Genomic DNA, 20142 nt, shown 5'->3' on the forward strand with positions numbered 1-20142 from the left:
CATGCTTTCCAGGTGATGATTAATAAGACTTTAGTGATGCCCTGGACTTTTCAGAGCAACCATGAGACTGACATTCATGAGTGTTTGTAGCCTCTTTGATTCATTGTATTTAATTCTAATGGACTAATTTTAGCAAACCATGATGTTAGACTAAAAGGAATAATCCAGACATGCATAATGTTTTGTTTAAAAGAACCATTTGGAATGCTGTAGGAGAAAAATGCTTGAAAAAAACGTGAAGCATTTAAAAAATACTCAGCCTTTGATTACAAAAAATAAATAGAATGGCGTCTTTAACTGGTCAGGACCTTGTTGGTGTGCACTACAACAGTATTTGATCAGTGCTTCTCCTGGAGATCACTCAGCCATCTCCCCAGTAAATGTCTGACTGAACCTTTTATGACTACAGCAGGTAATCCTCCAGAGGATTTGTATGAAGTAAGCGTGATTGGAGCTGGTGTTTACAGTTGAAAGACTCAATACTTGGAAAAAAATGTTTAAACTGTGTAAAATGCATTGTCATGACATGTAATGTCCTGAAGTGTGAAAAACTATCATTTAAATTTGTCACGTGCTTTTCATGATGCTGCAGAAAAAAATCTGAACTATTATAGAATGATTTGATATTAATTTTTGTGTTTAAATTCAGTAGATTGCATTTTAAATGAGAGGTGATCTAACAAAGAATGTGCAGTCTGTCCTTTTTGGATTCTAATGTAAGAGGCAATCTTTACTAAAACCTGTTAATGAATGAATGAAATGAAAAATACTTCATCAGTCCCAGGGAAACTATCATTTTAAAAGGAATAGATGGAGAAAGAACACTTTTACCTTTAAAACAAACTTGTACAATTTTGGAAATAATCTTCTAAAAGTGAAATTGCTGCCATTTCAGAGCTCAGAGGTGCAAATGCAAGCTGATGACTGGATCGTCTGGTTACACGGCATCAAACAAGGACAGACTCACTCAGCCTTGGGAATACTGACCAGCAAGGAGGAAAGTCTTACAAGGATGACAGGAAAAATAGAGTAAGGGAGCAGGATCTGATCCCGCAGGGGTCCACAGTCACACTCAAATTTCACATGGGAGGCACACTTGTTGTTATGGAGCCTTTTCTGGTGTATATCCATTTATGTTTCCACATTTTAATAAATCACTGCAACGATTTACTGTGTACCTGCTAATTTAAATGAAAGGTAGTTCAGGACTTTTGCACACTGCTGTACAGTTGGATTGCGAAACCACTTCCTCATGAGTCAAAAAAAAAAAAAAAAAAAACTGGGTAGAAATTTTTATATTATTATTGTTTTTTTTTAATCTTAAGTATTTATTAGGCCCTTTAACAAAATAAAAAAAAACAGTTTTGGTATTTCATAATTATTGTAGTGCAAAAGGTCTCCACCAGGGGGCAGAAGACAAGCATCAGATTGTGTACAAATGGGTTTTGAGCAAAGTTTTTACAATAAAGTGATGCAAAAGGTCTCAGAAACTGTGTATCAAATATGATAGATACAGCATTAAAGAGTAAAACAACAAGCAGTATAATCACACATGCGTAAAGCAGATCTATATGTGTCTGACATTTTCAAGCATTAGGCCCTCTTTGTTAAATTCTGCAGGGATTTTCTTTTCGTCGCTACCAATGTCCCTTGAACCATCACACTCTTAGTGAAAGAGGCGACAGGAAAGTCATTGCACTTGAAAAGAAAAGGAATCACAGCAAAATCAATTATGCAATATCAATACTCCTCCCTGTCATCTTGCACAGCGACTCACATTCACAGGGGAACAATCCCTTCCAACCTGTTCAGAGACCATTAAATTAACTAGAGGCTAAAAAGTGAAATGGGCCATTTGGGAGGGAATAAATTTGGTGTAAAGCATCTGAGCGTGCACAGGAGAGAATGAAAATAATTTAATTATTAGTGGCTTTCTTTAATGTGAGCCATGTTGCATAAAGAATGACTGTGCTATTGATCCATAATGGCTCATGTTCTATCCTACCACTCCCACTGGCTGTGTAAGCGTGTGTTTAGATTGGATCATAATCTTTGTTTGGCAAAAGTTAATGAGATTTTAGGGACAGAAATCAAGAGCTTTCATTCCCTAATGATAAGCCTCTATTTTGGGTATCCCTTGGAAAGATAATTTCAAACCCCTGAGGTGATAGTGAAAACTATTCTTGGGAAAACAGAGATGCCACAAGGACTGAAATCTGTTAGTGTTTAACTGCTAAGGCAGGTGTGAGTTCATTGATCTGCTTATTGTGACCTTATCCCGGTGTATGCATTGTGCTATAGAGGAGGTATAATGTTTAATATTTGCACTCATTGGCAATAGATGACATCCAAATCACTAGTTTGACTTTGAAAAACACAAACCAAAGACATAGTTTACCTCTTACATAATAATCCAAGAAGCACAGACTGCATATTTCTCCTCTGTTGGATCTGCTCTCATTTAAAATTCTGATCCGTATCCGTTCCTCTGCCCTCCCTTCAAATAAATAAATAAAAAAACAAGTGGAAGAGTGATATCAGCAGAATTATTAAGTAACACAACAGATGCATTCACTTGCAAAAAATCATACTGTCGGTGGATCCATCCACATCTTGCTTCAGTGTAAGACATAACGTTCTTTTAAAGGAGGTTTGCAGTAGATTATTGCATATCAACATATTCAGCATTCGTGTAAGAGAGAAGATTGTAATTCTGCGTGGAGTTTTGGAGAGTCTCGGCTCAAAGAGCAGCCCTGGGTGTGGAGCCTGGAGACTACTGTGTGCATGTGTGTGTGTATTTGTGTGCATTTTTAGCCAGACAAAGTGTCTGGGTTTGCAGAAACCAATCGAGACACCTGCCGGCTACCACTGCCAGTCACTGATAAAATGGAAAAGAATGCGTGGTCCTGCGGCACATACTGCCATCTTGTAAAGGTCAGGAAGGATTGGAGGGAACGATTCCTTGCCCATTTTGTTTATTTGTCTTGAACACCTGCCACTTTTGCTACATGGTGGATGAACCTATTGAAATAAAACACATTAAAAAGGCAGTTGTGGACTGTGATCATTTTATTACAAAAGAACAGCGGCTCAAGGCGGAAAACAGATCGAAACAAAAGGCTCCAGTACAGATGCGGGAAAAAGCTGCTTTACAACATCAGGATTAAAGCACTTCACCATTTATCATGCACGGACAAGATATTCTGCAGAACATACATGCTGGGGGAAAAAAGAGAAGACATCACCTCAGCACAACATTGCAACATCTACATGATGCAGTTAAAGGCCACAGCAGATCACAAGAACATCACATATCGCGAAAAGACTCACAGTTCACGTCCTGGGTGGGACAAGATCAGAAAACATATGTTGTTGGGTTTTTTTTAATATGTTGTAAATTTTTTTTTTAATTTTTAACATGTATGACATCTGTGAAGAGCAAAGACACTTGTGATAGTGTTTCCGTGTCTTTGCTATCTACGGTACTGTAAACAATCTACACTATAAGGCGCACAGTTGAAACGTTGCCCAACAAAAGAGCCACAACATCGGTTTGTAAAGGGTTTGATGTGAAAATGCTTCATTTCCCACATCAACACTCTGCAGATTTGGCATACCAACTGTCAATATACCAAGTGCAGGCAGTAAAATGCTGTTTAATTCATTGTTTTTTCTTTCAAATGACCACATACAAATGCACACCCTCAAACACACACACACGCACACATACACAAAAGAAACATTTATGAACCCATTTTCTCTCATTTTCCTAAAACATTAATGTCAACATTTTTTTCTTCAGGTTAGGCACATAGTACTGCACAGTAAACTTTTTTTTCTATTCTTCTTTTGTTTGTTGACATCTGAAGACGGTGAATACATGGACAGTAAGTCACTCACTGCTGGCATCTGACTGTTCAAGCTGTTCCTAAACATTAAAGGGAGCTTTTCCACTGCAATTTCCTTCTTTGTGATTAAGAAACCTGCTTTATGACCCTCAAACAAGTCTTTCTCACAGCCTTTCCTTCCTGTCTAGAAAGTTAAGACCATTTCATATCTTACAAAGACATAAGGCATTAATCTCTTCTTCGCGTGAATCATGTCACACAAAGTCTTTTGGACCTTTCCACAAACTAAGACAAAATACTATAAAAACCAAAAGACCTCAACAACCTCAACTATACACTGCAAATTTATTTTTTTTAACTTTACCTATTTTAAACACTGATTGTCTACATTATCAATAAAAACCCTAGGACGTAAGTAAACGTGATAAGATGTAAACACTGTTGTAATCCATCTGGCTTGTTTCTCGAAAGATATATTGGACCCTGTGTGAGACGAGAAAAATCACATCTAGACATGAGATGGAGGAGGAGTGAGGTAGTCCACACAAGAACTCATGGAAGGGGAAAGTGGGGAGGGAACCTGGACCAGCTCTGGTGCATCGTGTCAGTGTGTTATTTGATCAGTTATCTTTATACTATAGTTGTAGTTGAGAATTTTTCAGGTTTTGGCAGGGTGAAGCTGTTGATTTAGTTTGGACAACAATGCGCTGTCAAATTTATTTTCAGTCTAAACTTTCAGGACTTTTTCTGAAAGCCTTTACTTTCCTGGCGAATCAGCAGTCATTTGTTCTTGGGGCCAAAGTGCTCTATGAGAATCGAATCAGTCAATTTATCTAATGTTTATTTCTGACTTATGCACCCCCTTGGGGGGCTTTCTCAGACAATGCGGTAATCAAACGTGTCTTTCTCAGTGTGATCTGTCCAGTTGGATGACGGCATACTGCGATAAGGGTCTAGCAGGATGCGGAAGCAGCGCACGATGAGCAGGGCCAGAAATATGAAGAGCAGCAGCACAAAGACAAAGGCGGCCTTCTGCTCCAGCGTCAGGTAGGAAGGCACGTGATGGCCACCTCCCGACGAGGACAGCGTGCTGCTGAAGAGGCCCTCGGCCATCCTGGGCACATCCATGCTTGATCGTCTCGGCTCCAGCTCTTTTTCGTTTGTTGAAAGATTTCGGAAGGAAGATGAGCTCAGTGGATAAGACCTGTGTGAAAATCCAAATAGACGGATTAAAGATCTTGTCCTCTGGGTTTGACAGCTGAAACAGCAAACAAATATAATGAAATAACTTCTCAGATTTTTATCAGTTTATTTAGATAGAAGCAACATGGGGAGAAAAACGTCTCAGGACAGAAAAAAGTGGCTCCTGGATGAGTCTATTTTCAGAACTCCAGGCACAAAGCCTGATCAGTGAGTAGCAAAGTCTCAAAGGACTTCTTTGGCCATGAGTATCAGCAGCTCAGGGGGTTGGAGCTGGCACTGGAGTTTTAGTTATGCAACATTTATTGGAGGGTGTGCTGCTCTGGAGGTAGATATGTCACTGGCATCATTATACAGCTTGATGTTATGAAATTTTCAACCCTGCCCTCTGTGAATTACTCTCATTTGCAGTCAATATACAGCAGCAATTTAAATTCAGTGGAAACATTTATTTTAGACACATGGTCTGCATAGGGAAAAATGCATTTCTCCTCAGACAAGGTTATATGAATGGAACATGAATACCGATAGTTTTACAGCCAACTGATGAAGGACTGATTACAGAGCAGATAAACTGGAAGCCAATGCAGGCTCCCAAAACAAAACTGTGAGGACGTGTGAAGGATTCTCAACTGGTTCGGACTTATTTCATGCCAATTCTATGGATAAAATGAAAGTTTAATGTAGGCCTTCATGTGGGCCCGGCTTCATTACCTAATATTTTTCCTTCAGTAGTGGTAATAGTAATAGGAAAAAGCAGCAGGAAAACTTCATTCTATCATGCTGGATTATCAATGAATAACACAGGGAAGTCGGATGGAAAGAAAGAGGATAGACATCACATGTCTATTTTCATGTCTTTTTTTGTCATATTTCCATTTTTAGTCTTTATTTTGGCTTCTTGTGCACCACCACTACTTTATTAATAGATCAAATAGAAAATTAAGTACATTTTTTGTATAAAGTTTTGCATAATTATCCATATTGCCATGGTAACATGTCCTATGACTGTAACATTACCAGCATGGGACAGCCTGTATGTCCCAAAGTGATCCTTTAAATTCATAAACCTACAGAACAGCCTCCTGACCAAGCAAATTGGTAATGAGAACAAGTCATAGGTTTAGCCTCAGATGCCCTAAATCTAATGTTTTTTGCTGTGTCTGCTGAGTCAGGTTTCCATTCAGTGAAGCAAATCTTAAAACATCTGCAAAAAGGGAATTTAAATAAGGCACGTTTCCATTTACTGGAGCAACTGCAGCCAACTGCAGTGGTCATCCAGAAAAGGGAAACTAGAGAGAACTTTCTCAAGAATTACTTTAATCTCCGAGAATATCTGGAATATAAGTGTGCTGTAAATTTGACTAGGTACCATAGAAACTATCACTCCACTGGTTAAGTGTGCCAATCCCAACACCCAAAAGAACATCCTGGTTTCTGGTCTGTATTATTCTGAGCAAGAGCATCATTTAAAAAAATGGTATCTTTTAAGGATGACATAAAAATTGTCATTAAAACCATAAACTCACAGTTGAGCTCACATATCAAGAAACTGCCATTTTTCTACAGGCTTTTATGGAGAAAAGGTTTGTGTTGACAAAACATAAAAGCTCATTTTAAAATTTATCTAAAGCCAAAATGAAGACATGGGAAAAAAGGTCAACAGTATCAAAGTACTACACTTATGTGAGGTGTGAGTTGTTTTAGGTGGAGAGAATTAGCTTTTCTCCTATGGCTCCCTCATCAGTACATCTTTTTGCTTCTCCAAACCAAGAGCACTCTCACATGTATATATATATATATACATATATATATATATATATATATATATATATATATATATATATATATATATATATATATTAGTGCTGGGCACGTTAACGCGTTAATCGCGCGTTAACGCAACGCTTAACGTTAATTTTTTTTTTTTTTTGCTGGCCGCTGGCTTTGATGACAGAAACATGCCGTCCATGTCTCTCTTCCCTGCTGCAGCAGTATGTCTGACGTGATCGGGAGAGAGCGGGTTTATTAAAATAAAGAGATGTTTTCTGTCTGGAACAGCAAGAAGAAAAAAAGAACCGTTGTTTCTCTTTGTCAAAATACATGCAGATGGACAGAACATCGTAATTTTTGGACGGGAAACTTATTTATTATGATTTTTTTTTAATGAATGCGGTTTTAATTTATGCAAGACAGCAAAGGTAAGACATGCTTTCTGACTTTTACAAACGTGCAGCATAAATCGGGCCTTCTTCTGCCTCCGGTTCGGTGAATCTTGGTCATAGCGAGATGAAACTTCCAGCTGTGGAATCTGTGAGATGTGAGCTTTCAGTAGAGGAGTCGTTTGTTCGTGTTCATGCCTTGGGGTGGACATGGGGAGACATAATTTGTGTTTACACATTTTTTGGACTTTGTGTAGCTACTCTTTAAATAATTTGTTGTCTTAACTGTGTTTGTTGGTGATAGAAATGGTGTTACTGAGCTGGTAGCTGAGATTCTGGACTTTCTGTGGATACCACACATGTTTATAGTTACATCTACAGACCTGACGCTACACCCGGAACGAGATGTTAACCCCTTAACTCCCGGTAGTGGAGGCTGAAAATGAAAGTTTAGAGAAATTATAGGCCAGAAACCTGGATAATGAAACACTGAAGGTGCATGGATGGAAGTTATTGTGCATATTGTGAATATTTCTCTCTCCTCACCATCTAGAAACTGTGAGATTCTCATCCTGCTTTCTGTCTGTTCACCTGATGTTGATATTCATCACATATTGTTCCTTCTGTGTTTAGAAGGAAACAGCTTCACAGCTTTAAATTCATCCTGCTGACTTTTTACCTTTTAGTTAGTAAATCCTGAACATTTCATCCTTCTTTGTCATAAATATTTGGTTTTATAAATATATATGAAGAAATATTTTACCTGAAAATAATACTAAACCTGTTTATGTGTTTAGTGCAGGGGTCTGCAACCTTTCCAATCCAAAAAGCCATTTTTCCCTCAGCCAGCTAAATGAAACTACTTTACAGACGCAAATGTTACGAGACTTTTCAAAAAGGCAAGTTAATATATATTTTTAATCAGCCACCATAGGATGTTTGTTATTTTCGAAGAACCACATTTATTTCCATTTTTAAGGTTTTAAAATAAAGGAAAACATGAAACCTTTATAAAAAGAGGATAGACAGACTTTCTGCTAAGGAATGTAGACATTTGTGGAAAATGATGTAAAAGAAAGGAAAAAAAAGTCCATGGTTTCCAACCTAATGACAAGAAAGATAGATTAAAAAAAATATTTTAGCCACGTATTTAGAGGCATTGTGGAAGGTCCAGAGAGACACTTGCAGCTCCAGAGTTGCAGGTTGGAGACCCCTGATGTCGTGTTTGTAAACCAAAACTTACTGCATTTTCTTTTTATAGCTGTAGGCCATTTTTTAAAGGAAAGAGACATTTTGAGCGTAACGATGCGATTAATCGCAATTAATCGCAGCATGTCATGCAATTAATCGCGATTAAAAATTTTAATCGTTGCCCAGCACTAATATATATACGTATATAGTTAATTTCTTATACCCGGAGGCTATATTAATCTTTTATATGCATGGGGTAACCATGGTAAAAGTGTTTAATAAGTGAATTTAGGATGCTGTATGCTCACTGCTGCTCTAGTTTAGAGGATAGACTCTGACCTTGCCTGAATACATCTAACACAGCGGAGCTCTACAGGTGGTTGGTTAGTATTCTGTTATATAAGCGCAAAAATAAATAAATAAAGTTGAATAAAAAAACAAATAACACCTACTGCCCTATAGCTGTGTGATTCATTTGTCCTGACAACATGGGGTGTAGCACAATGAATATAAAGGAGAGGGTGGATATTTTGTCTATTCTAAAACCTGGGTTTGGGGTAAATTAATCAATTCAAAACAGCTAGCGGGACTGTTTGATGTTGTTTCTCCAGCTGAGCTGCACAGCACAGAATCACTGCAGATAAAATGGTTTTTGACGTATATGAAATTACTGAAATATCTGATGTTGTTCTTTTATGCTTTGAGTACACAGAGCACGTTTTTTTTTCTTTTTTTTCCTTTTTTTTTTAGCTTATGTCTTGTTGTGTCCTTATAAAATGACATTTCTTCAGTGATGCAACAGTTGGTGTCTCCAGCATCTTTTGTCTCGTAGCTTCTTAAAATAAAGTAACTTTAGCTTGCAGCAGAAGCTCACCATTTATCTGTTGTTATAAGGAGTTCAAACAGAAAGAAACCTAATTGTTCTGCTTCCCTCTCTTGTCATACATCTTGAACCGGGTATTATTTACTCTGTATTACTGTGTTACATGCAGCAGAAAGAAGTTAAACTGGAAAGCAGCAGTGTGAAGTCGCAATGCACACTCTGGATGAGCACAATGGAATACAGATAAAAGCAAAAATAAAACTGGAATCCGACTGGAAAACTGCAGCTTTTGCTCTGCTTGAAATTATAACCAGATTAACAATTGGCTCTGAGAAATGTTTGCATAACCCAAACTCCAATCTATTTGGAATTGTGTCCTTCTGTTACACCTCAGTAAGCGTAAAAAACCATCTCAGACACTGACAATCACTTGGGAGAAATACTGAATGTGTTATGAGACGACTCAAAGTGACAAAAAGCAGAAGAGCTGTCTCTTTCTGCCTTAAAAGAGGAAAGAAATCTATCCAAATCTCACAAGAGAGACACAAACAGAGAGAGCAGCCTTCGGCCCTGCCTCGCTGATCAGCAGCCTGTAATCCATCACACTTAAAACTCAAAAATGATATTTCACAGCAGTGATTCATTGCCCTCGCTGAGAAAAATTATAAGGAACAGGGTTGTTTTCTCTTTGTCCACTGGTATTCCATCAGTGTTTACTGTCAAATCATAATCTCATCGTCCTGTCCTTCAATGACAGTTAGGTTACAGCGTATTAACACTTCAGGCCAGAAGCTACACTGCTATTTGTTGCAAGATTATGCAATGCACTTCAAAGCCTCCTAATATTTATATCATCAGCAGCTCTATGAGCGCTCAGAGTTAGCAGCTTTTCTTCACAGCATTTCAGAGAGCTACGCTAAACGTTTAAGCTCCCAGTGACAACTCAAGAGCAGGCTTCTCATTTCAAAAGAAGGCACTTCCCAAAAGGTCACATTATCTGACTCTGTTCATCAGCAGCTACATTTCAGGAAAAATTATTACTTCTGAAGCTCTGAATTAGCCTCAGGGTGACAAAGACAAATACACTACAGTGTGTAAGGATTTTTTTAAAAGCAGTGAAAGTTCACGTGTTATTTTGACTCATCAGGGACAGTTTTGTGGGGATGAAGGAGTATAAATCCATAAAAAGATCCTGAGCTAAATTTAGAAAGGGGAGCAAGTTGCTAATAAATGTGCATTTTCTGCAATTGAGGCTACATAAGAATTTAAAAGACACAGACAATAAATCTGACCCGTTAAAAAAAGAAAAGAAAAAGGATTCATGACAGGCATCATAGCATATTATGTCCTTTCTTATAAAATGACACAAAAATCACTCAAAAGCAGTAATAAATGACTGGTGTACAAATATGGAAAAGTCTATCTGATATTTTTTATTATGTAATTTTTCCTAATCCCTCTTCTGGATGTGGGAAATTATTAGAAATACTCCTCATCTATGAGTATTATAATCCAACATATGCACACCATTTAATATCAGTTCCAGGGAAACTGTAAGAAATAGCAAAATTCATAAAAATAAAACATGCATCACAGGTCTGATTTCAGTTGAAATTGCATAGTTGAAGTTTGAATTTTTATAAATGCAACATCACATGTTATTAGGACACTCTTTAGAGTCTTTCATACATATTAAGTAAAGGTTTAATCTAAAGAGATGGAAACACAAGTTAGTTATGATGATTAACAAGCGTGATAAATGTAGACTGTACACTCAAAAGGGCGCTGGTAACAATAAATGTCCTTATGTGGTTTAATTTATTTTCCTGATGAATTTACAGTAATCCAGCTGTGTTAATAGGTAGACACACCCACAGATTCAGCGCAAGAATCCTTAATAACGTCCTCAGTCTAAAGTGTTAATTCACCAAACTACATCTTAGTGCTTCTTCTACTACATCTGAAACTGCTCATCTTTCAATAAACCATCTTTAAGAAATTCCGCTCTCCTTGGCCACAGCTAAAGTCCTCACTGCGCACGTGGATGCATCAAAAAACGCATCCAAATCGCGTCTTTTTTTCGCCCCAGTACACTTTTACAGCACCAAAAATGAACCTATCATACGAAAGCTTGAAAAATTATTAATAATAATGAAGAAAGAAAGCCTCCCCGCATAGCAGAATCTAAATGTGGTCGTGTGAGCATCACCTGTGGGTGAAAGTGACCGATTCTAAAAACACTAACCTGTTGTTATCAGGGGAGCTCGGGAGTCTCGGTCAGCGGCAGGTCTCCATTCCGGTGGATCCGACAGGTTCAGTATTTTTCGCTGAAACAAGACAAACAACGAAACAGACGCGTCCTTGCAGACCGCAGAGCTCCTCACTTCATGGCAGAAAAAAAGCCTCGTAGTGGGTATTTTTTTCTGGCTATGTTGACTGAGCCCGGCAGACCTCACCCTTCGTTACTCGGCTGTTGTTTGCTCCCCTGTCCGTCCTGACGCGCGGCTCATCCACAGACACACAGGCACCGATGTACCCTGTCGCTACTGGCAACCTGTTGCCATAGCAATCCTCCAGGTAGGCTATATATACTGCAAGCGAATGAGATAAAGGTGTGGCTCCCGTATTTTGACGACTGAATCACAAATATGACGGACAAAACATATTTTAAAAACATATATTTATAGAGGCTATTCAAAATGAGAGTTAAAGTAATATTCTAACAAATACTTTGAGTCAAAGGTTATTTCATAGTTTTTTTCTAGAATATTTCCTAAATACATGTTCACATGACAGTGGTCCATATTTACAGAGCTAAATATGTTGCACAAAATGAATAAAAATCATGCTGACTGAATTTCACTTGCTGAATTTGGCTGTGTATAGCAACATATTGGAGATTAAATTGAGTGGTGCACATTAAAAGCAGAAAACATGACTGTTCTATTGGGGAGCCTTCGCAGTTTTGCCCTGACAGGCACAACTTCCTTCAGAGATTTTAGAGGACGTGACAATGCATGAAGGGGTCAGTGTCTGTATAGTTTGGGGAAATCGGAGGTTACGTAATGTCCTCAGGTCTGCTGTCAATGTCCAGCAGCTGTGCTGCATCTCCACCTAGTGGAGGTGAGCGAGGACTGCATAGTCATATAATTCATAATACAGGCTACTCTGTGACTTAGATCACTTCAGATCCCTCGTTTTTCCCCTCTTAAAATACTTTGAGGGAGTTTATTACAGTGAAAAGGCCCTAAACGTCCATGTTGCAATTGATTAAAGGGGGTCTGTCAGTACTCATAAGTTTGCATACCAGCCCTTCTGAAGCTCACTTTTAACACTACATCTTTTTAAGTCAGTACAAAAACTTAAAATGTTTTACAATTTAAAAAAAAAAAAAAAAAAAAAGCAGACTATTTCCTGATTTCATGGCCTGTTAGGCTGTCAGGGAACTGTATGAGTCAAGATGTTGATGGAGTTTTTACCTCTGGACAGAGTCAGTTTGGGCATTTCTTCTAATTGCAAGTGCTGTGGTGCGCTAAACAAACTAAACTTTGAGGAACACAGATTTAATTTTGTTTTAGAAGTAATACACCTTGTAAATTTTCCTATTCTGTGTTTGATTCACCTCAATATAAAACAAGCTAAGCACATTTAACACAACATCATTTTGTGCTGCTTGGTCATTACTGTTGCATCCGGTTCAGCTTCAAAGATCTGCTGATCATTAGCAATCAATAAATGAGAATCTATTAGATTCTATGAGTGTATTTGCTATACACGCATATATCACACTATACATGGTTATGAAAGCCAGGATGGGGGCTTGCCTATTGGACAATCAGCACAGCGGAAGTAGCCGATTGGTTCAAGCTGCTGCGGTGTCAGTCTCCCAGGCCTCAGATCATGTTTCACGAGACAATGACTGCAAAAAAAGAGTTTCTTTTTTTTCCCTTTTCTCTTTGTTCTAAATGCATGATAGTTATGAGTATGGACTCTGGAATGATTCTTTTTCCTGCAGCACAGCTGGCGAACAAAAGAACAAATGGCTTGAGAATACAATATTTTAGAATTTCTTTAGCATATTTTCAAACTGAATTAATGACTCTTCTGTTTGCTTTTAAATGCAATGCTATTGCTGCAAGGAATTATTCTACTTTTTGTCCATTAGCATATATATAATTTTGAGGTAATATTAGCCTAGTCTCCATTACTCACTATACTCACTTTATTAGGTTCACATGTTCAATTGCTTCTTAAGTCAAATAGCTAATCAGCGAATCACATGGCAGCAAATTAGTGTATTTAGGCATGTAGACAGGTTCAAACCGTATGGAGAAGAAAGGAAACCGTGCCAGACAGTTTGGTCTGAGTATTTCAGAAAATGATGATCTACTGGGATCTTCACACACAACCATCTCTAGGGTTTACAGAGAATGGTCTGAAAAAGAGAAAATATCCAGTGGGCAGCAGTTGTCTAGATGAAAATACCTCGTTGATATCAGAGGTCAGGGGAGAATAGGCCGACTGATTCAACCAAGGTATGCAGAAAAGATTTCTGAATGCATAACACGTCCAACCTTGAAGCAGATGGGTTTCAGCAGCAGAAGACCACACCGGGTGCCACTCCTGTCGACTAAGAACAGGAAACTGAGGCTATAATTCAGACAGACCCTCCAAAACTGGACAATAGAAGATGGAAAAACGTTATCTGGCCTGATGAGTCTCCATTCCAGTGGGTGGGGTCAGAGTATGGCATAAACAACATGAAAACATGGATCCATCCTGCCTTGTATTAAACATTAAAGCTGGTAAACTGTTGATGGCAGAATGGGGGATATTTTCTTGGCACACTTTGGGCTCCTTAGTATCAACAGAATGTGGTTTAAACACCACATCCTACCTGAGTATTGCTGTTGACTATATTCATCTCTTTATGACCGCAGTATAGCATCTTCTGATGGCTACTTCCAGCAGGATAATCTACAAAATGTCACAAAGCTCAAATCATCTCTGCTCAACTTCTTTCTTGAATGTGACAATAGTTCACTGCCCTCCAACGGCCTCCACAGTCACCAGATCTCAATCCAATAGAGCAGCTTTGGGATGTGGTGGAACGGGAGTTTCTCATCCTGGATGTACAGCCATGTATATCGTGTATGTGTGTAACTAATGAATTTGTGGTCTGGGGTACTTGATGAGTAAAGATGTTTTATTATTATTATTATTATTATTATTATTATTATTATTACTATTACTATAACTATTATTATTATTATTATTATTATTATTATTATTATTATTATTATTATGTTTTTAATGTGAAGCCCTTTGCATTGCATTTCTTTGCATGAAAAAGTGCTCTATAAATACAGATTGACTGATGTGGACCTTCAGCTGATCCATCTATCCATCCATCAGACATGGCCTCCAATAAAGATATCCGAGTTTTCTGCCCTTTGCTGGATATTTGTTTTCCTATCATACATTTATCACTGATGACCAGGCAGTTTTAGCTCATATTGGAGTCCCTGCAGGGCAAACCTCCCCTCGGCTCTCTCCCATCATTTCTCCATTAGGAAAAATATTGCAAATGAGCTCTGGAGGATTTTCTTTTCTCTTCTTTTCTTTTTTTTTGGGGGGGGGGGGGTATATTTCATTTATTGGTCTGCTACATGTGTTGCTGTGCAGAGGATGCAGATTACTGATTATAGGGAAGCTGTTGCTGGTCTGTCAATAAAACCAACAATACATTACCACAAGCAATGAATCCTAACCAGCTGACTGTCCCTGTATATTGTGCTAAAACACTTCCACAGTTAGCTTCAGTAATTTCAGATTTTGGATTTTTAAAATCAAATTGCAAATACTTTTTTCAGCTAAAATTCCAAATTTATAGGAATCTGATTCAGAGTTCAGCTTTGTGCCTTATCAAACAGTGCATTGGATACCTTTAGGTGTTTAATCAAATATACAAATATGATTTCATGAGCTTATCATAAGTACTTGATACAGTATTTTTGACACTGTAACAAAAAAGAATTGGAAAAAAATCTGAACATCCTACTAGGGTAAGGTTTAGCGAGCTGAACATTTTAAACCACTTATCAACATAGCCAGTTTTAGCTTGGAATAATTGAACACATTGATATTTCTGAAACATGTTAACTAAAGTCTGATCTTTACCCTTATCATACTCATGGCATATTCAAACAACGTCTGGGTTAAACTGGGAAAAAAGAGCTGTATGCTAATATCAGTACATATGCAATGATGTGTTTACAGCCCTGGGAGGGAAGAAAAAATATAGCTAAATAACATAGTGACTGCCAAAAGTCACAACTAAAACAGGATCTAAAGCCAGGAGCCTGACAGCTGTAGGTTTAAACTTGCTCATCACTCGATATTTCTCAGCAGCTCAGTTTTCATTTTTATTTTTAAAACCCTTCCTGGCTTGTGTTAAAATGGCTGTGAATCATTGTGAAGCACTGACTGACCCAGGCAGGGTCACCTGATGTTGAGTAAGTGCTAGAAAAGATAGTAGACATTTACTGAACATCAGCTTTTATTTACTTTTATCCTTTGCTTCAGTTGCCTTTAGATTAATATGCCCATTTTAAGGGCTCAAACTGCAGAGCTTCCCTCTTCTTCTTCTGAAGATGTAAAACTTCTATAAGAAATTACCCACGTCGCAAAACATGAGCTATTGCAGACTTTAAAAAACTGTCTTAAACAGGTTTTGAGACAAAGTTGCATCACAGTCAGCTTGGCTGTAGAAAGGTATCACAGTCTATCCTAACCGGCCATAACCAGGTTGCTAAATGCAGAGGGTGCTGCAGCATGTTGATGGAGAGACAGGGATGGCTGTAACATCCGTCTGACAACAGCTGAAAACCAGTCTTAAAGACATCTGAAGGGCAAACAGTGATTGATGAGCAGGTGAGTCAATAGGCGAATGGGTCACAGGATTTCAGATGGCAGGAAACTCACTGAAGATAACATGAAAGTAAAATAAGTGAGTTTGAGGTTCACAGAATAGAAACATATGGAGTTTTAGGGTGAAGAGAAATCTGTGCTTGAAGGCAAAACAACCAAGGCGGAGACGAAAGAGAAGCATTGACAGAAAGCTGGTAAAGGCAGAGTTGGATTGGACAAAGTGACCCTGAAGATAAAGAGGGACAAAGCTCGGTGTTGTGGACTGCAGCTATAAAAAAGAATTATCAATTTAAATCTAGAAGAAAAAATGTGTAAGATGTTGAACCAAGCTTTAAATGAGCTTGATTTTGTCCTGAGACAGAGTCAGATTCTAACTCAAGAGATAGGCACAAATAAAGAGGTAGTCAGGTTCTGTCTAAGCTTCCTGTGTGATGTCAACCTTTTTAGGCCACATTTGGACTAAAGAAGCTGGTGCTGATGCCTTCATCATCCTTTAAAAAAGAAGTGGAGAGTTTTTATTAAAAAGAAAGGTGGAGACTTCAAGAAGAACTGGCTTGTGTTTCTATTTCTACAACAAAAATACAGTGTGTTTAAAGAGCTATTTTAAAAGCATCTTAACCCGCAAAAACAGTCCTATTAAAATCTCTTCCAATTCCCGAGATGGAGGTCTATCCTCAGTGCTCTGATCCAGCACTTGTAACCCTCAAACCATTCATTATTTTGGCCTGGACCACATATTGTCGATCCACCCCACACAGCAGCACTTAGTATAAAATATCAGCTTTCTTGTAAACCGGTAAAATGAACCTCAGTTTTTGGCTTCAGTTCTTAAGATTCCATCTAAGATATTACGATCAGTAAACATTTTTATATACAGCGTGCAGTGTTTAATCTCTGTCAGCTACATCAGATGCAATGAATACCTGAAGCCCAGTTATTTGAGACAGGACTGAAATCTGATTTAACCAGAGATGTGCTGGTATATTGGCCTTACACTGGTATCAGATTATATTCAACCAGATAACATTCAAAGATAATCAACCTATCAGTAAAAAGGATAAATAATTTAATGACAGTGGTCCATTTTTACAGTATCTACTTTGTCCAGAAACTGAGAAGCTTTATTTACATTAATTTTTAATTGGCACAATTTCTTTTGTCCTCTTATATGATGGGCTTTTTGCTCATTTAAAGATTGTGTGATAATGGGCTGCAAATACAACATTTGAAAAATGATTCGGTTATTAGTTCTTGGCACTGAAGGAAAACATATATGAAAAACAATATGTTTGGCAGCCATCAGTCAACTTATCAGCACTAATATCAGCCAAGAATTTCACAATCTGTCCTTTTAAAGCCCCATGTTAATGTTAGATTTTTATTTAGCCAGGGTATTAAAGGGCTTATAGTCATTTAAGGTCAAAGTCAAGCTCAGATTTATCTATACGGCACATTTCCAACCAAGATCAAGTTCAAATTTACTTGTAAAGCAACTGACAACTTTGGTTGCTCAAAGCAAAACAATGGGAGCAATAAGACAAATAGGCACAATAAAACAAGTAAGAACAATCAAACAAATAAAATCATTTAAAGACAAGGAGAAGATAAAGCTAGTGCAAAGAACTGTGTTTTGAATAAGGTCTTAAACCAGAAAGGACAGAGCAGCTGTGTTGTGCAGAGCCAGACCGTTCCACAGTTTTGGGGCAGACATCGAGAAAGCTGTCATCTCTAGAAATGAGTCTGGAACAGGGAACCTCCAGGATCTCAGAGATCTGACTGGAATGTGTTTATGAAGCATTTAATACTTTATAAACAAGTAATACATTTTTAAACTGGATCCTAAAACTGACAGGGAGCCAATGCAAATCAGCAAAGACGGGGGTAATGTGATCACATCGTCCCCTTCCAGTCAACAAACGGACAGCTGCATTTTGAGCAAGCTGGAGTCGATGAAGAGACCACTGGCCAAGATTCTACTAAAGGGCAAATTACAGTAGTTCAAACGGGACATAATCAGCAAATGAATAACTTTCTCAAGGTCATTTCTGGGCAGATAACCTTACCAAGCACTCTCAGGTGGAAAAAGACATTTCTGACCACATGTGCTGTTCAAAGTGCTTCCCAAAGTAAATTGAATGAATAATCTGTTATGAGTTAATGCAAACTAACACATTAATGGTGTGTGTATCACATTTCATACACACAGTTCTACTGTATCACTATGGTAAAAACTTTGCCCAGAACCCTGACATGTACAATCTGATATTTGTCCTCTGCCTCCTTGTGGATACTTTGTTCACTATAATAATTCTGAACTTGCACAATAAACATTACAAATATGAAATATGCTTTTTTAAATTTTTTTTTTAATGCTACTCTTTTCCAAACAGTTTCACTGGACTTCTTTCCAGTTCTGCATGTGGTGCGTCAGCTTTGCAGCTTCCAGCTCAAAATAGAAATAAACTCAAACAACTCAAACTGTGTGGCAGCAACAGGGATGCCTGTACCTACAGGGACCAGACTTCTGGGGAAAAAAAGGGACCTCCACACATGGGACATTACTGTAATAGATTGTGAGAATGAGTAAGAATGCACAGACTGGAGACAGAGGAGAGGTTAACTGGGGGGAAACAGGTGATAGACTGGCAGGAGAGGATGCTGCAGAGAATCACAAATGAGAAGAGAAAAACTGACCTGGGAGCTGAGAAGCTGGCTAATAAGGAAACCAATTGGGAGGCGGAGAATTTAATAAAGAAGTCTGGACCCTTAAGGTTGACAAGCAGGGAGTCAAATGAAGCCTGCTGACACTGGAAGTGGATCTCCAATGAGTTTGAATCTATAAGCAAATTAATGCAACTTATTTAAAGTTTATGAATTTGTACTCAATATTTCTGTTGGTAGCAATACGCATAGAAAGCAGACTCTTCATCCAGAAACTAATGTATATTTATCTACTTCACAGTTGAAAAGACAAGAACAATATTAGCATCTACTTACAGATTATCCCACACACCTCAAGTTGCAGTACTTTTTCATTTTCATGAAATAATGAGTCCAATAGAAAGTATGACCAATAACTGGAGCAGCTGGCTGAGAAAAATAGCACCAGAAATGGGATCCATTTCTGAATATATGTATGCTGCAGACTTTTGACAATAACACCAATGCAATAAGCCTTAAGCACAAAAACTTGCACCTGAACAAACATCCAAACATTCAGTCAGTTACAGCTCCACAAATGTGAAGCAAAAATGAGCAAACATGGGCTTTTAAGGTCTGAGATGGCTGAGAGATATTTATGATAGCAGAAGTTGCCATTACCAAGCCAAAGACAGATTCAAAATAATCCAGAGAAAAATGTCATTTTTACTTTTGGCTACTAGATAAACATAGCAGTGACTCACTGAAACTGATTTTCCCCCCAGAAAATATAGACTGAAACACTAGCAAGTTCGTCAGCTTTTCAGTAAAAGCATCACAATCAGCAGTTAGCAACTTTTAAAATGATGGTTTACAGATGGAACTGGGTTGCTTTAACACTGTCAGCTATGATTAGAAGATCTGGAATTAAAAACAATCAAAAAATAAACAAACAAAAAAGACAGCTTACTCTGCCCTTTAGAAAAATAAGTCTGAGCCTGGTGCTGGGAGTGGAAGCATGCACCATGCGTCTGTATTCTACCTGATCTTCCTCGGTGGAGTAACATACAGTGCTGTTGTAGTCTAAGTGATGTAATGTTGATAAGGTTTTCTTAAAGTCCACAGAAGCTGAACAAACTAAATTAAAGGTGTGAAAATAATCTAAGGACAAGATGCTCGATAACAATAATAATTGAGGTCAGAGACACATTTGCAGATTTCAGCTATATGCTGGAATATTTTATCACTGAAGGTCTCTTTAATGTCATTTAATCATATCACTTAGGTTCTTTCAACAAACTTACATGACCTATAATTTGCATTTAAAAAGGTATGTCTAACACTTGCA

The 20142-nt window shown here is 38.0% G+C and overlaps 1 protein-coding gene across 1 annotated transcript; it reads right to left on the minus strand.

Moving 5' to 3' along the window:
• Positions 1–3053: 3053 nt before the first annotated feature.
• LOC121641050 (cortexin-3) lies at positions 3054–11761 on the minus strand. Its single transcript, XM_041986912.1, has 2 exons — positions 11470–11761; positions 3054–5052 (listed from the first exon to the last, which is right to left on the minus strand). Exon 2 carries the CDS (start codon positions 4974–4976, stop codon positions 4725–4727), a length of 252 nt encoding a protein of 83 aa, XP_041842846.1. The 5' UTR covers positions 4977–5052; positions 11470–11761; the 3' UTR covers positions 3054–4724.
• Positions 11762–20142: the final 8381 nt, after the last annotated feature.

The sequence above is a fragment of the Melanotaenia boesemani genome, chromosome 6 (genome assembly GCF_017639745.1).
Source record: "Melanotaenia boesemani isolate fMelBoe1 chromosome 6, fMelBoe1.pri, whole genome shotgun sequence".
In the NCBI taxonomy this organism is placed as follows: Eukaryota; Metazoa; Chordata; class Actinopteri; order Atheriniformes; family Melanotaeniidae; genus Melanotaenia; species Melanotaenia boesemani.